The 17,908-nt window shown below is 40.9% G+C and overlaps 1 protein-coding gene and 1 long non-coding RNA gene across 2 annotated transcripts in view; one reads left to right on the top strand and one right to left on the bottom strand.

The window, feature by feature from the left end:
- LOC310767021 overlaps positions 1-17,908 on the bottom strand; it is a 962,895-nt gene that overhangs the window by 281,319 nt on the left and 663,668 nt on the right. The gene's annotated exons all lie outside the window — the stretch shown is intronic.
- Positions 1-17,908, top strand: part of RYR3 (ryanodine receptor 3) — a 265,223-nt gene that overhangs the window by 77,594 nt on the left and 169,721 nt on the right. Inside the window, exons 4-13 of the mRNA XM_083607824.1 lie at positions 1,361-1,435; positions 2,883-2,961; positions 4,750-4,862; positions 5,074-5,173; positions 9,097-9,190; positions 11,011-11,085; positions 11,602-11,758; positions 13,745-13,909; positions 15,491-15,612; positions 16,859-17,027. Coding sequence (XP_083463950.1) covers positions 1,361-1,435; positions 2,883-2,961; positions 4,750-4,862; positions 5,074-5,173; positions 9,097-9,190; positions 11,011-11,085; positions 11,602-11,758; positions 13,745-13,909; positions 15,491-15,612; positions 16,859-17,027 — 1,149 coding nt within the window. The remainder of the gene's footprint in view (positions 1-1,360; positions 1,436-2,882; positions 2,962-4,749; positions 4,863-5,073; positions 5,174-9,096; positions 9,191-11,010; positions 11,086-11,601; positions 11,759-13,744; positions 13,910-15,490; positions 15,613-16,858; positions 17,028-17,908) is intronic.

Raw genomic sequence — 17,908 nt, 5'->3', positions numbered from 1 at the left:
GTAACAATTTAGAAGCACATGCCTATAATCTGTTTTGTTTTGTTTTTTGAATGCTTCTGGAAAGTTTATAAGAAAGGTAAGAAAGTACCTTTATGTTCAGAACTACTTATTGCAGAAAACATTTTTATTTATAGACTTTCAAATATAAGCCAGGGCGGTTGCAGATGCAAGAAGGGGAGGGGAAAGAGAGTAAGAGTGTAGAAGGTTAGTAGCCACTGGTAGAGCACATGGTTTTGCATGCAAAAGGTCCTAGGTTGAATTTCTGGCATCTCCAGGTAGGGCTGGGAGATCGCCATGTCTGAAATCCTGCAGAGCTCCTGCCAGGTAGTATAGGTAACTTCCTAGGTTCCACAATCCCACAGTGTTCTTAAGCTTTGTAAGCCTTAAACTATAGTTTTAAGCAGCATGACAGAGTCACCCTACTTCCTATGCCATCATGGCAGCTCTGCTTGCTGGAAATCTTGGCATTGCAGTGTCATCACTGCAGATGCACAGACAGTTGCTATTCCAAATCCTAGTTTGCCATCAAGCAGGTGACACAGCGGGGGCCCATCAAGTTATTTATATATTGGTTCCTTGCATATCCTTTCTTTCTTTTCTCGTGGAGCTCAAGACAGGCACTGACTGGACTCAAGCTTGCACCATGCATCTTGGGATAACTTTGCTGTCTCTGATGTGCCTCCTCAATCTGATTGTCACAGACACAATCTTTCTATTTCTTGCCACATCTCCATCAGCTCTGACAATTCTGTAATCATGGTTAAGACAGGAGAATTTCTGCCCTGTTCCCTAGCAGCTCTGAGAGTCAGTTTATATGGTAGTAACCACGCCATACACTTCTTCACTGACCCTAACATTTTCAGAATGCAGGTGGGATATTTAATTTTTACATCCTTCTGTAGGCTGGAAGGCTCCTTGTGCATGGTGACTTTCTTTCTGACTTACTAGCTTTCTAGATTTTATGTCAAACGTGGTGGCATCCAGTATGCAACTCCCCCACCCAACCACGCCTTTTGAAGTTGCGTTCTCTTGGGAGAACTGTACCACATGCTCTTCTAGATCAGCCCCTTATCAGTTTAAATTGAAGCACATTGACTTAATTGGGTTGAAGAGCTGGCAATTACTGAACACTGATAGTAATCTCTAGGCATTTGTCATTTTTCACAATGAAATTATGGAAATACAAATGTATGGTGTTATTATGAGTGTGCACAACCTCTGCCCCACACTTGAAATCCTCAGTCTAATCCTGTTTTCATAGCTTAATGCAAAATGTCTAATATTTGTTGCTGTTACGGTAATTAAGTCCCTGTGGTTCCAATGCTTGTGAGCCCTGAGATTTTTTCTTAATTTCCCGCAGGCAGCTCAAGGAGGTGGTCACAGAACACTGCTGTATGGCCATGCTATACTTCTTCGTCATTCATTTAGTGGAATGGTAAGCTGCTCCTTGACTGCGATCCAAGTGCCGGTCACTTTGGGGGTTGGAGAGTAGGGGGAAGAGCTGCCTGTGGCCTTCCAAATGAGGTGAATAAGAGGGAAGGGGTTCCCTTCCCTGTTTCGGTCACATTTTCTCTCTTTCCAGGTACCTGAGCTGGAAAATAGCTTTGGATGCATCCACACCACAGACTTAAACTTTGGGGATTGTAGTCCTGTAAAGGTGGCAGGAACCAGAGTCTCCAAAGTTCTTTGCTGCAAGCAAACTATCAGAAGTGGTTTACAAGTTATTCAACTTTGTGGTGTGAATGCACCCTTCCTGCCTCCTTATCCTTGGGTGAATGTGCCACCCCACCCTGCAGCAGCAGTCACTTTTGCCAAAGGTACCATCACTTGGCAAAGGAACTGCAGTGCTGGTGGAATTAGAGAACAGGTCCAACCCCAGCCCTTGTTTGCCATCTCTCTTCTCCTTTCCTTGAAGACTGCCATCCAGGCCACCCCCAGGTGTGGCAAATGAGGAGTGGGTATTAATTCTGCATAGCTAGGCTTATCCCAGCCCTTGACTTTCCATTACCCCTCCACATCTAATGGTGGTTCTGTGCATAACCAATAGCTTTAGTTGCACAGTAACAGTGTTTTCTGTATAGCGTTTGCAAGCATCATTCACTTCTGAGAACCTTTTTATAGAGGAACCTTTGTTCTGTAAAATTGTAGCTTCAGTGCTAATTTTAGCTGCTGACTTCCACATTTATTTCTCCTCCCGTAATGTTCCTTTGGGGCCAAAATAATGTAATTAAAAAAGAAACCTGTCTAGATCTTAAATCCTCTTTGAAGTTGATCATTTCAGTCCGGTGATTGCTAATAAGCACTGGAGCTCTTAATGGCTGCATACATTTCTGTTTGTTTCAGCACAGCAGGAATCTGATGCACATCTACAAACCAATGTGCAAAAAGATTAAGTTTCCCAGTTTTGCACATTTGAATGTAGAAAGATCTCTGAATTCATGCAGAAGATGATCTTACGACTAATAATAATAATAATAATAATAATAATAATAATAATAATATATTATTTGTACCCCGCCCATCTGGCTGGGTTTCCCCGGCCACTCTGGGCAGCTTCCATAGAAACCAAAAATACACTAAAATATCACACATTAAAAACTTCCCTGAACAGGGCTGCCTTAAGATGTCTTCTGAATGTCAGGTAGTTGTTTATCGCTTTGACATCTGATGGGAGGGTGTTCCACAGGGCGGGTGCCACTACCGAGAAGGACCTCTGCCTGGTTCCCTGTAGCTTTGCTTCTCGCAATGAGGGAACTGCCAGAAGGCCCTCGGTGCTGGACCTCAGCGTCCAGGCAGAACGATGGGGGTGGAGACCCTCCTTCAGGTATAATGTACCGATTTCAACTGTCCTAATAAATTCAGTATCTTTTTTCTCCCCCTAGTATTTGACATGTTTGACTACTTCGAGATCTCAGACGGATAAACTTGCATTTGATGTGGGGCTACAAGAGAATGCAGCCGGTATGTATGTCCTCAAAGATTCATCCCCATGATCTTAGATATAATATAATTTCAGGTTGTTGTTTTTTCCAGTGGGGCTGAAAGCCTCATGAAACCCCTAAGGCAGGCTTCCTCAAACTCAGCCCTCAGGTGTTTTTGGCCTACAACTCCCATGATCCCTAACGAGCAAGACCAGTGGTCAGGGATGATGGGAACTGTAGTCTTGAAGCATCTGGCGGGCTGAGTTTGAGGAAGCCTGCCCTAAGGAAACTCCTGATTTTGCTACCGGCCTGGAATGGTAAAAACGTAGGGTCTGTTTAGCACTGTGAGAGGCCACAGTTCATGGCTAGTGAGTCACAAGTTGTGCAGGCCTGCTCTGTGTTCTTCTTAAGCATGATTCTGTAACAGAAGATCTTGAACTGTAGTTGTGGAAAGAAAGAAAAAAAATAGGTGCGCATTAAGGAAAAAAATATCACTTTCATTAGGTATTGCTGCACACAGAGAAAGTGTTAGAGAAAACAAAAGCCTACTGTGTGTGAAAGTGTAATTATAACCATTTTAAATATGTGTCACCGCCATGCAGCAAAAACATTTGATCAGATATAGGGTTCAGCCCTAAATGCAATTGTTCAGCTCTTGTTGGATATGCATTGATTTCAGCAGCTCACAGTTATGTTTCAGTTTGACAGTATAGATCTCATTCAGCCAGGAGCCCTAAATAGAATGGCCATGTGGTAAGAAGCCTCTGCAGGACTGTAGCAGCTATCATTTCTTTTCTTTTTTTTTATTAAATAATTTTTATTCATTTTCAATAAAATCCTCCAATTAATGACAACTCCAATCCAATCATTTCAAATTACAATAATAATAATACCGCCAATTATGTTCTTTTATCACTTCTGATATTTACGTATAGCCATACCTCTCTCAGCACGGCTACCCAGCCACTCTCCATCTCCACAATCAGAGCAGCTATTTGCTCCCCACCCGGATACGCACAGAGCAACAAACAGCTGGGAAGATTGGTACCCCCATCTCTCTTTCACCCTAGTGCCAGGTGCTTGGCACTGCCATGAAAACAAGCCACTGGTGGGGACCACTAGGAAATATACTTTTCTTGTTAAGAGTATTGGCTTGGTGGCAGCGGTAGCAGCAGCAGGGAGGCAGGGCAAGAAGCGGTTGGGCATATGTCCCTGATTAGAGTGGATCAGGGGCCATATCAATTTGGATTGCCTTGAACTAGACTGAGCTCTTTATCAGTTTAGGAGACTTTTTCTGGACTTTGGTTTTTTTTTTGTTTTTTTTTGAAAGTGACAAGAAAATGCATTGGAAAGTGTGGGGTAATAGTTCTTTGTTACAATGTCATATAACTTCCCTGCAAATTTTGTGCAAAACTATCTGGATGAATACTTAATAAATGGTCATTTGGAAGCGACCCATCTTCTGTACTATTGGAATCTTTTAGTTTTACAGTGGTACCTCAGGTTACATACGCTTCAGGTTACATATGCTTCAGGTTACAGACTCCGCTAACACAGAAATATTACCTCAGGTTAAGAACTTTGCTTCAGGATGAGAACAGAAATTGTGCAGCGGTGGCACAGCGGCAGCAGGAGGCCCCATTAGCTAAAGTGGTGCTTCAGGTTAAGAACAGTTTCAAGGTTAGAACAGACCTCCAGAACGAATTAAGTTCTTAACCCAAGGTACCACTGTGTAAATATCCTAAGACTGTTGTTATAAAGTGACCTGATAAATGCCTGTTGTTTATTGCATATTAGAGCTAACGTAAGCACTTTATACACATTGTAGGTGAGGCATGCTGGTGGACCATACATCCTGCTTCTAAACAAAGGTCTGAAGGAGAAAAGGTACGAATTGGAGACGATCTTATCCTGGTTAGTGTGTCCTCCGAAAGGTACCTGGTAAGCATATACAAATCCTCATGATAGCTTTAATGCGTGTCCATCTTGGCACTTTTCGTCCATGTCTCCCCCATTTTTCCAGCTCTGAACTGCATGTTTCCTGTGCATATGATTCTGTCCTCACAGAAATGTGGTCAGAGTGTTTCTCCTACAAAATATTTTCAAACAGATTTCCATTATGCTCACTGAGAATTTTGTTTTTCTTTTCCAGCATCTCTCTGTAGCATATGGAAACATACAGGTGGATGCTTCCTTTATGCAAACACTATGGAATGTGCATCCCACTTGTTCAGGAAGTAGCATTGAAGAAGGTTTGTTGAATTATGTTTATCCTGCCAGTTAAAATGACTTTTAATTTGTAACATTGCACAGTTTCCACTGCTAAAAGCATGATTGCATCTGCTGAAGGGACGTGGGTGGTGCTGTGGTCTAAACCACTGAGCCTCTTGGGCTTGCCAATTGGAAGGTTGGCGGTTCGAATCCCTAAGACGGGGTGAGCTCCCATTGCTCTGTCCCAGCTCCTGCCAACCTAGCAGTTCCAAAGCACACCAGTGCAAGTAGATTAATAGGTACCACTACGGTGGAAAGGTAAATGGCATTTCCATGCACTCTGGTTTCCATCATGGTGTTCTGTTGCTCCAGAAGTGGTTTAGTCATGCTGGCCAGAAACGCCGGCTCCCTTGGCCTGAAAGCGAGATGCGTGCCGCAACCCCATAGTCGCCTTTAACTGGACTTAACCGTCCAGGGGTCCTTTATCTTTTACCTTTTTTACATTTGCTGAGTGGACCAGAATGGATATAGAATAGAGAGATGCTCTCTAGTATTTTCACAAAAGGGACCCCATGTTGTGAAAATGTTTATCAGCATTTTAAAAGCCTGTCCCCCCCCCCTGCACACATGTGTGTGCGTGTGCGCACACACGCACGTTTTTAGCAAGGGACACTGAGGAGAGAACCAACATGAGAGTGAAGGAAAGAGGACTCACACAAGAATGGAATCAGCCCCCCATGGAGGGAATTTAGCAGAAAATAAAAGACCCAGCTGGCACAGACTTCAGGCACGTCAGGTCTGGAGGGAGGGAAAACTCCCCCCATGGAAGAGTGGGTGAAAGGTTCAAAACACTCTGTCAAGCCCACTAGGAAAAGCCATCCTTTCCAGAGAATGTTTCCCAGCCTCACCCTCTAACAGAAATTCACAGTTAGTCTAAATTTCAATTTTCTCTCTGTTTATGTAAATAAGAGCTTGGATTTTAGGACGATAGAATCCTGGCATCTTTCTGTGAGAAGTGAATACTGAGAGCACTTTCAAACCATTTTGTTTTCAGCATTTTAGTAGCACTAGACATGGTGGATATTTTAAATGTCCCAGTACTCCCATCCTATTATCTGAGCCATTTTTAACACCAGCGCCGTTTTAAATATAACTTGAGTTGTGTGCAGGTGTAGGTTTTCTGCACTTCTGGGTGAATCACTAACTAGTGATTGGGGAAAAGGAGTGTGGGTGGTGCACAATTGCTCCCAGCACTTTGCATGTCGCCATGTGACATTTAAATAATACTTTTTGATACCAGTGAATGAAAACAGGGAAAGAATGGAGAGATGAAAGAAATGCAAGCTAATTCACAGAAAGGTATCATTACTCAGCAACAAGACTTCATTAATGTCATAATTATGTTCAGTACAGAGGTTTCATAAGCCGTCAGTCACATCCTGATAGCACACTAAAAACAACCCACTTGTACCTTTTTATCATAGTATGACATTGCAGTGCCAATGAGAGTACTTGAAAGCAGCTTTGTTTGGAGCAATTTCAATGTTGGCTTGCAGGAAGCACCATGGATATTCTTAGGGAGGGAGAGAAACCAAGAAATGTGCAAAAAAAAAAAACTAGACAGGAAGAGATCATACTCCCTGATTGCTATGAAAAGTCCTGCTTTCATTTAAATAGGGTACAGTGGTACCTCGGGTTAAGTGCTTAATTCATTCTGGAGGTCCGTTCTTAAGCTGAAACTGTTCTTAAAGTGAAGCACCACTTTAGCTAGTGGGGCCTCCTGCTGCCGCCGCGCCGCCGGAGCAAGATTTCTGTTCTCATCCTGAAGCAAAGTTCTTAACCCGAGGTACTATTTCTGGGTTAGCGGAGTCTGTAACCTGAAGCGTATGTAATCTGAAGCGTATGTAACCTGAGGTACCACTGTATATACATAGGGGAAATTCCCGATAGAACATATTTTTTTAAAAAAATACTCTAAAAAAGATACTCTGTCCACAGTGCTGATACTTTATCAGTTTTTCTGCATCCACATAGAAGAGTTTTATTTTAAGTGCATGAGCCTGCCCACACCATTCTAGAGCCCACAGAAGGTTTTCTAATGGAGCCAACATGGTTTCTTACCATTTGCAAACCTGCCAGCATGACTGGCTGGAGCTGATGGGAATTGTAGTCCAAAACATCTGAAAGGCAGCAGGTTGGCAAAGTCTGGCTTTGGGAAAACAGCCATACCCAGGAGCCAGGGGGGAGTCAGCTATAAAAACTATGAGTCTTTGGCAGTTCAAAATCCCCTGATTGTTGATTTAAGTAGCGTTAGGCTTGAATCCCGAATTATTTCAGCTATTTGGTGTTGAAATATGCAATTGCCTAACACTTTCAAGTGGTATTTCCTATGTAATTGTCTTAAAATAAATATTAATTTGATGGTTATTCAGCAAGTGAGTTTAGGACAGTTCATATAGAGATGACGATGAACAATTGCCCCTACCTCCTCCTACCCCCAGGAGATAAAATGCCTTCATTTTGTCTCTCTGTGTTAAATGGGTTGGAAAGTTGCCTTCCATTAAAATCTAAATCTATAGAACAGCCAGGTTGTTTACCCTTTCCCAAACAAATGTTACCACTGTGTAGTATTGATTTTTCTGTAAATGATTCCGCTTGTGAAAGGGGGTGACTTTACTTATCAATCATGCCTCCCCTGACACATTTCAGTAATTTGGATACTTATGCTATTATATGCTAACCTTTTCTTTTCCTGAAGAATTATTACTCTACAGGAAGAATAATTCTAGATGTTTTAGTTTTCGCTCATCTAACCTACTTGTCTTTTTCTGTGTTTTTTTTAAAGTGAGGCCTTTGTTCTAGAGAAAAAGAGTTTGCCTTCCATTTTATTCTCTAGCCCTAGTCAAGAACCCAATAAACCCATGGTTTAAAATTGGTTTCTTTAAAACAAATGACATTTAATATTAGCCACAGTTTCTTGGGTTGGGATTAGGGCTGAAGGAGACTGTTGTTCAGTCCGCATTTTCGAGTGAAGCAACCTAATTCACACTTTCCAGGCTAATACCAGGTGTAGAAAGTAACTATCCTTAGGATTTTGTTCTTCTCTGAATTTTGCGCTACAATTCTTGTCTCAAGGAGAATGCTAAAATGTGTCAAAATACATACAGTAGTACCTCGGGTTACATACGCTTCAGGTTACATACGCTTCAGGTTACAGACTCCGCTAACCCAGAAATAGTGCTTCAGGTTAAGAACTTTGCTTCAGGATGAGAACAGAAATCATGCGGCGGCGGCGCAGCGGCAGCAGGAGGCCCCATTAGCTAAAGTGGTGCTTCAGGTTAAGAACAGTTTCAGGTTAAGTACAGACCTCTGGAACAAATTAAGTTCTTAACCCGAGGTACCACTGTATTTAGGTTAAAATGCTTTTAGAAATGCATATGTGGAGATAAAATATGAATTTGAATAGATAGTTTGTAATAATACATGTTTTTAAATAAGAATTGCTGTATGGATTTAAAAAATCCATAGACCAATGTTGAAATGGGACAAAATAGACTTATTAATGAACACATATGAAATTGAGATGGATCACTAATAATTATTCCATCTCTAGGTTGGGTGAAATGGCAGCTTGGAGTTAACTTTAATAAATGGAAATGGAAAACTTCCAAACTCTTCCAAACAGTTGCACCAAAAAGAGAGAAACTCATTGCAGCTTGTTCTCAACAGATTAAACAATGGTTTACTGTGACATTTGTACATCTCTAGTGACTTACTTAAGGTTGGCTGGTGTCTTCATCACTAAGTGGGGTGGGGGAATCTGAACCAGGAACTTCCCTGGTCACCCTTTTAGCCACTATGCTACACATTAAGATTTACATATCTGCTTTCAGATTTTAAGATTCCCAGACACCTGTTACTTATTATTCTGCCAAAATTAATGAGGAATATTCTTCTTTTCTAGGATACTTACTCGGTGGGCATGTATTACGTTTGTTTCACGGCCATGATGAGTGTTTAACAATTCCATCTGCAGAACAGAATGATTCACCGCACAAGTGAGTTATGATGTATATTTAATACACTTTCCATTTTAAATTTCGCATTGTTTTATTGCTGAAAATCCCAAAGTGCCTTCATAGTTAGAGAGGGAGAGGGTGAGCGGGGGGGGGGGGGAGGAGAGAGAAAGAGTGCTTGTTCAGCAGCACTCCAAAATATCTGCTGTTTTTGCCCAGTGCATGGAAAATGTGCCAGATTTTCACTGCAGTTATATCCTTGCAGTACTATTCAGGCTGGATGCAGAGAAAAAAAGGAAGAATTGTCATAGTGCCGTAGGCATATTTACAACTCACTAGAAAGATAAGATGCTACGATTTTGTCCAGGTATAAGTTGCATTAAGGAACGTAAAAATGACTCATACCCCAAACACATTTGCTCAGCAGTAAATGCCATATTTTTCAAAGTTAAGAGCCTCGTTCTATCTCCAGGCAGGCATTGCTGCTATTGTATCTGTATCAGGACTGCTGCTAGACCAGCATACTTCCTAAGGGGAGAGAGAATGGAGACATTCTGCCATCATGTCCCTGAGTGTGGGGCTTTTAGGACTATTGAGATACATGCACCTGGTGCTAGAACAGAGATGCTGCTTTTGTAATGTTTATTCTTTACAGCAGGCATTAGTAACAGGTTTCAGTTTATTAGATTGTAGTCCTACCTCTTGCTAAACTTGGTTGCATGTTGCCTAGTCCAATAGGACATCTCCACAGTGCTTATGAACTTAACAGCGCTTACCTTCCTTTTTTAAGTTGCTATTTTGTTAATGGTGTTAATATTGTTTTATAGATTCTAAATGTCATATTGATTTGTAAATCATATTATAAAACTTTTGTTGCAATTGTGATGTCTAGCTTTTTTTTTAGTTGCTGATTTGTTAACAGTGTTGTATAGTTTGCTCATTATATGATTTATGTTGTATTTGTGGTGTTCTATTACATTATTGTTATTTGTTAGTAAGCCACTTTGAAACTCATTTGCATGAAAAGCAGCATAGAAATACAATCAAACAAATCACTCAAATCACAACCATGAAGTGTAAACCCAGTGTTTTCTTGCTTGAGGTAAATTATACCTACTGATTTCTAGCAGCTGTAGCTCAAAATTCTGCTTCCAGTGGTCTAACATACATATCCTTGGTATTAAAAGTATCAGAGTAGTGCCACATGATTTTTAATGCAGATACGTGTTTTAGGTAGGTAGGAGAGTATGAACAATGTGGTTCTACTGCTAATGATAACCCTTGATATGTATTTTTCCTTCTTCTAGAGAACTTTGTTGAAATGGTTCTCCCAATTTCTGTGCCCACAAATAGAGTGTAGAGGTTTGAGAGGCCACAAAACCACACTTAAGAGTGCCCTCAGGCCGTTCTTTTGTTAGAGAGGACCTGACTTGGGCCTCTTGGGTTCACAAGTGGCTCTTCACAGATCATAGGGGTGCCTCAAGGACTATCTGCCTCTCCCCACTCCCTCCTACATATCAACTAACAATCTTCCTTGCTCGGTATTCATAACTGCCGTTTTTACTCTCGCACAATTTTCATCTGCTTGATCCTTCTGTCCCCCTACCTCAGTGTTCTTGGCTGCTTATGAAGCAGAAACAGCTCGTCCCACGCCTTTCTTTTTCCCCTCCTGCAATTCTTCAGGACACCTGGGCTTAATTCCAGACAGCTGGTTGGGGAACCGAGCCAAACTGCCTCAGCATTTCTCCCAGACTCATCTCAGTCCCATTGATTCAACTGAAATTGGAATATAGGTGTCCATAAGTGAATGGGACTTTTTGTAAAATCTATTTTTTTAAAAATAAAAATACCTTTTTTTGCAGGCGGTTGTTTTTTGAAGCAGGGGGAGCTGGTGTCCGTGCAAGGTCACTGTGGAGAGTTGAACCCCTTCGGATAAGGTAATTTAAACAAACAAAAAATGTATTATCGCTCTGCTAAAGTAATTGGAAACAGAGCTTCTGTTGTTGGTTCTGTCTTGTTAAATGGCAGGGTTAAACACTTTCATGTTATTTACTGAATTTATATTTAATAATAAATGAAATCAGTATTACCATTAGGGTAAAAGTAGATAAACTATGAACAATAAGGCATTTCGGTTTATGAATTAAGATCTAAGAAAAAGTGGGAAGGCAGGAGACATGCACAAGAAAAAAAATACATTTGAATTAATTTTCAACCATGTAAATAGAGCAGGTGATATTGATTGTACAAGAGTGCCCCTGAGGAAGAACTCAGTTTGAAATGAGATTCAGCAGAGTTAAACATTTTTATTTTAGTGAGTTAAACATGCATTTAATTCTCTCATAGCAATCTGTGGGTGCTAAAACTGTGTAATTATTACTGGATCATGGCATAAATATCTTCATTCCGACTGACTCAGACCATGAAATTAATATTTTCAATCTACTTTTTAGCTGGAGTGGAAGTAACATCCGCTGGGGCCAGCCTTTTCGCCTTCGACATATTACAACGGGGCAGTTTTTGGCCCTAACTGAAGAGCTGGGTCTTGTCTTGTTAGACAAAGAAAAAGCTGACACAAAATCAACTTCCTTTTGCTTTAGAGCATCAAAAGTAAGTCAGTTTTCTACATCAAATGGTTACAAAAATCTTCATATTTTATCTAAATAAACACTACCCCATAACCACTTCAAAAAGGCCATAATGCCAATGGTCAAAATTTACTGAGGGGAATGGGGGATTTGGAATCGGGCAGCAGAAATGGAAACCATAGGCGGGGGGTGGGGGTCGTCTTCAACCCCTCTCAGATTTGTTCTCCTTTTTCTCTTTAAATTGGGAGATCACATCCCTATCTTTATAATCTTTGGGGTGGACCTTGCATTCACAGAGGCTTCCCACAGCCACATTGGTGGGTAGTGCCCAAAGGGATTTAAAAAACAGCTTTTGCTTTCTTACAAGAAATAATAAAAATGTTGAAAGCTGACCAAAAGAAAAATGGAAAACACAAGACTTGATCTGCCTCTGTAATACACTGTTTGTAACAAGTGATGGCCACTAATTGTGAACTGTAGACCTATCTGGCCAGCTCAGCGGCCTGCTTTTTTTCATGAACCTCCCGTGAAGGACTGAGGTGTTAAATATCTATGATGTGCAACTGTAAGGCTTGGCAGCATTGTTTACCTCCCTGCCCAACATGGAGGTTGATGTCAAGAGGCAGAGGGACAAGGCAGCAGGGAGGTCAGCATGATACGGGCACAGCTTTTGGCATGTCAGATTTAAAATATGCTTTAAAGTATGTTTGATTGACTTCATAATGAGGAGCCAGTGTAATTGTACTCTGCGCCGAGTGCTCAGAAGGAGCAAAAAATCACTTAACTTTCAAAATGTGACATGGAAAATATTCCACTTCACTTCAGACAGAGTTTTGTAATCTTTGCAAATATTCTTAATATTTTTGTTCTGACTGCAAACATTCACACAGCAATCTCCAACAGCTTGCGATGGCATAGTATAACAGCATCCCTAAGGAATATAGTGAAATTTCATTTCATTTTATCTGAGCATGACAGTGTTATCTCCTTAGTCTTAAAATTGACAATGAAATGTGACAGCTATAATCCACTCAAGTGAAAAAGAGAATTAAGACAACAATTATTAAATTGTCTTCTTTTGTAATGCATTTCTTTTTCCAGAAAAGCTTAATCTCCCCCCTTTTTTTCACTCACACAATTGCCTTTGGGTAGAATTGCCTTTGGGTTATATCAAATAACTGAAGGCATGTGTTGGAGGCAACTCACACAATGATCCCTCTTTCCCTCAGCTCTGCTTATGCAAGGTTCTTTTGGCCAGTGCACCATGTTCAGGAGAGGGGACCATGCCTCAAGGGAGGCTTTTCAGGGGCCGCAGAGCGAGTAGAGGGGAAGATCAATTATGCAAGCTGTGTTCTACTCTTGTAACCATTTAATTCAACCCTTTGAGTGCAATTTAGCAAAAAGTAGCCATGCCTTGTTCTAGTAGAAATCAATGGATCATTGATACACAAATAACTGCTTATGCCCTACTGATTTAAACAGGACTTGAACATCACAGTGTCTCCCTAAACTGCTCCCTTTAACTGCAGAGACCAGGAAGGAAAAAGGTTTTATTAAGTAATTCCTGTTCTTCAGAATGAATCATACACTGAGGAAAAATACTCTTGTTCCCACTGTTCAGTTCTATACTGCTAACATTAAATGGCTTTTAAATAACATCCAGCATGTTGCAGAAATGATTTCCATAGTTATAGTCACTTTTAGTTGTGTGTCAACTTGGGCAATTATCAATCAAATCTCTGAATGTCACATGACACTTGGGACACTGGGTTTCCTGTTTAATTCAGAAGTGTGTGACTGTCCTCCATACATTTCTAGTTCACAATCTAATGCATGCTTACTCCAATGTATTCTTCAGCAACAATAAAAAATGCATTTTGCCTTTTTATTCTTTTGTTTGTGAAGTTGTGAAATATCCTAGATCTTAAAACGCTTGTGCCTTCCAAATTATGTGTTCCTTATGTTCGTCTAACATCCTCCTTGTTTTTTCTTCTTCTGTGACATGAAGGAAAAACTGGATTCTGCTCACAAACGTGACATAGATGGCATGGGAGTTCCTGAAATAAAGTATGGTGATTCTGTTTGTTTTGTGCAACATGTAACCAGCACTTTGTGGCTCACTTACAAAGCACAGGATGCTAAAACAACCCGTTTAGGACCACTAAAAAGAAAGGTAAATATTGTATTGTGCTTTGTTTTGTTTTGTTTTGTTTTGTTTTCTAAGACACACTCATCCAAATTAGAGATGTTGAATAATGCCATAATTCTTTGGAGATAAGGACTGGAGACACATAAGCCTTTAAGATGTGTGAATATGTTCACCATTTTTATGTTTTGATAAGTGCTCCAGCAGCAAGGTGTCTGCGTACATGAATGCCCAGGGACCCATGTGGCTGGATGCCCAAATGTGAGATGCAGGGAGTTCTCTGTGTGGTTCTGCTGCACTGTAGAGCTGTTACACAGCAGGAGATTTTGCAGGTGGAGCTTTGGGGTTCTGAGTCAACTTGTCTCCTAACATGCTTGTATTGTTGTAGTATCTGCACTTTGCCTTCTGCATGTTACTAGCATGGTGCCAGGATCAAAATATTTGATTTCAGTGCAATTTAAGTATGTGCCTCTGTGCATCAGCATGCACCCATGGGCTCCCTTCTGTAGAAATCCTTGACAAATGTTCAACGAATTGCATGTGCACAGCTGAGCCTTCCTAAAGAGTCCATGAGCAGCAGCTGCCTCATTTCCTTCAGCATTGTAAGTTGGTTTTTAAACTGTGTTTGGAACTCCCACTCATTCCTCTCTTTCTTTTAACCAGAGGCGTTAGATCTTAAAATACCAAGTGGAAATAGGGAAAGAAAATGCTTTGTTCTGTCTTCTGAGACACATCTCAGTTATTAAAACAACTGAAATAGTATATTATTATTTATTTTGTGGGTGTATATGACTGTATCTCATTTTTAAATTACTGTAAATTTTGGAATGAAGATCATAGGCTTTAGATCTAAGATACCGCCCTGATCAACATTTTGGCTGCATTCAGACACTATACTCTCTGACTATGGTTTGGAATATCAGGAATGAGCCAACTTGCTCATGCCCAGATTAATAGGAAACTTCCCAGTCGGTAAAATAATTGTTTAGTGTGCTTTTTGATTTTTGGAAACTGTGGTTTGAAAAATCCCTCCAAACTAGGATTGTAAACAATGATTGGAAGCTGGTTTAGAGGGATTTCAAGCCATTATTTACCTGTTTGGACATTACAATGAACTGAAGTTTGATAAATATGGAAGTGTTGTATTAGGTCGTTGCACAACAGGAAGATTCTCACAGCTTGTTTCCATTCCTCTAAGCCGGGCATGGCCAAACTTGGCCCTCCAGCTGTTTTGGGACTACAACTCCCATCATCCCTAGCTAACAGGACCAGTGGTCAGGGATGATGGGAACTGTAGTCCCAAAACAGCTGGAGGGCCAAGTTTGGCCATGCCTGCTCTAAGCCATGGAGAACGACTTAGTTTTTCTCAGTTTCCCCACTTTTCTCAACTAACCTTTCCAACTTGCTATCTGGTGTTCAAGCTAAATATATTATCCGTATTATTTAATATCATATGAATGTTATATTGTATGAATCTGTATCAGGACTGGTACTAGTCATTCCCCATCCTCCCTCATAACATCAGTTTATCATTCCTTTGGCAAGGTACATTGCACTTAAGAGCATGAAGGACAAAATATGCTCACTGTGTCATTTTGATTATTATAGGTTATATTACACCAAGAAGGACACATGGATGATGGTCTCACATTACAGCGGTGTCAACATGAAGAATCCCAGGCTGCTCGAATCATTCGCAACACAACAAGATTATTTAGTCAGTTTATAAGGTATAGCACACCATCTCAGCTATAATGCTATTCCACAGTGACATCTGCATAATGCTGTTTGCTCCTATTCATCTCTTGTTTCTTCTCTCTGTTTTCTTCCCACTCTGACTTTAGAACAGGGGTGAGGAACCTTTTTGGCCCAGTGGGCCAGATCCTTATCGGTTCCCACCCCCATGGGACATCTTGGACAGATAGATGGGACAACCACCCCTGTAAATCGCATGATGTCATTGTGACATCAAATGATTGGCCGAGCTGTTGTCCTGCCCACCTGTCAAAAGTCCCTTAAGCATCACTTCCTAAGCCCCACAACTAGGGTTGGCAAAACTGCTTTCGGCAGAGCTGGATTGTGTGATTGAGCTGCCCATAGGGAAACTCTGTCATTGAGCCAATTCAGAAGGGTTGAACTGATGAGCAGTTACTGGTTGCTTTTTGCAGGAATTGACAGTGCCATCAAGTTCCTGTGGGGAACTTAGCCACACAGAGACTTAACTTTTTTCTTTCTTATTCTGCAAAGCACAATGTATATCGATAGTGTTGTACAAACACTATAATAGTTACCCCAGCTTGAAGACTTTCAGTGTCTCCTCTGTCCACAGATTTGAGTTACAAGTTACTTTGAAGTAGACAGAATTAAAAATAATAATGTGTGGCACCTTAAAAGTGAACAAACTGATCATGGTGTATAAACTTTCATGGACACATGACGCGTAATCATAAATTCACTTGCATAGATTTGCATGGCTGGGGCAGATATAGAGGAGTGGGGTCAGACTGGTAATTAAAACGCAAAAAGAATGGACAGTGGTCATTACTTTAAAGCTAAATAATTACAGTGAGCAAGACAGTGCTGGTAATAATACAAACATCCTGGCACTAGTAAGCTTATTAACACATGTAAGAGAGATTCTTTAGGCAATCTTTTTTCCATCCAAATGAATTGTGCTTCAGGGTCCATCCATTTCACCATGCTATAAGCCATTTTGCCCCCTTGTCTTTGTATTTTGAATGTATAAATCACATTTTTCTGAAGGGTGGTGAGGTGCTTCTCTGGTGCTTGAGTCTCTGGTCAAGTATCCCATATGAAAGTTACACTCTCCCTTTTTAGACTATCCGTTTCTGGACCAGGTAGTACCTAATACTCTGGGAGAAAGAGGAGCTATACTTAAAAACGGAATTATGATTGTTTTGGTTAGTACTGATCATGATTGATCCTAATTTACTTATATTGCCTATTGATTCTTAGTGGAAACAACAGAACTTCAACTCCTATCACTCTGCCTATTGAAGAGGTATTGCAGACTCTGCAAGACTTGATAACATATTTTCTGCCTCCAGAAGAAGAGTTGGAACATGAAGATAAACAAAACAAGCTTCGTTCACTCAAGAACAGACAGAATCTATTCAAGGAAGAGGTTAGAAAAGCTTCAGAGTGTTTTTACTGCAATCCTGTCAAATGACCAAGTCATCTCTGCAGATCAGCCAAGGCTTCAACAAGAATATCAGCTGTAGAAGCTGGAAAATACCCCAGGGGTCCATTGGCCTCTGGGGACAGACCATCCTACTACGTTTATTCACCCTTGCAGAGTTAAACACATAGTTCAGCTGTGGAATTCACTACCCCAAGCTGTAACGATGGCCAGCAGCTTGGATGGCTTGAACAGGGGATTATACAGATTCATGGAGAATAGGACTATAGATGGCTGCTAGCCATGGTGTCTGCATACTACCTGCAGTTTCAAAGATAGTAAGCCTCTGAATACCAGTTGCTGGGGAAACAAGTGTGGAGAGTGCTGTTGTGCTCATGTCCTACTTGTGAGTGTCTGGTAGGCACCTGGTTGGCCACTGTGAGAACAGAACGCTTGATTAGATGGGCATTTTGCTTGATCCAGCAAGGATCTTACTATATCCTTAGAGGAAGATGCTCACTCTGATTCTAAATCTCAACAGAAAGACCTGGAACCAATATAGTAATTCCTCTTTCCACTGATGTCAATGGGAGGGACAATTAACAAAGCAAAACGGAGGCACACAAAAAGGGAGAGTGCTTCTGCCCAACACCATCTAAGGTTAAAGTTTTTATTTAACACAAATTCTTAATATGCCTCTTAATATGTTCTGAGATTTCTAGTAGTTCAGCAAAAAGGTACTTTATAAATTTAGGGTGTCTGAAAATACTTAACTTACAGAATTTGTTGTTGTTTAGTCGTTTAGTCATGTCCAACTCTTCGTGACCCCATGGACCAGAGCACGCCAGGCACTCCTGTCTTCCACTGCCTCCCACAGTAGAATATTG

Source organism: Podarcis filfolensis (genome assembly GCF_964270895.1).
Source record: "Podarcis filfolensis genome assembly, chromosome: 1".
NCBI classification, from domain to species: domain Eukaryota; kingdom Metazoa; phylum Chordata; class Lepidosauria; order Squamata; family Lacertidae; genus Podarcis; species Podarcis filfolensis.
The sequence above is the reverse complement of the archived record's forward strand: the minus strand, read 5'-3'. Positions and strand labels throughout refer to the sequence as shown.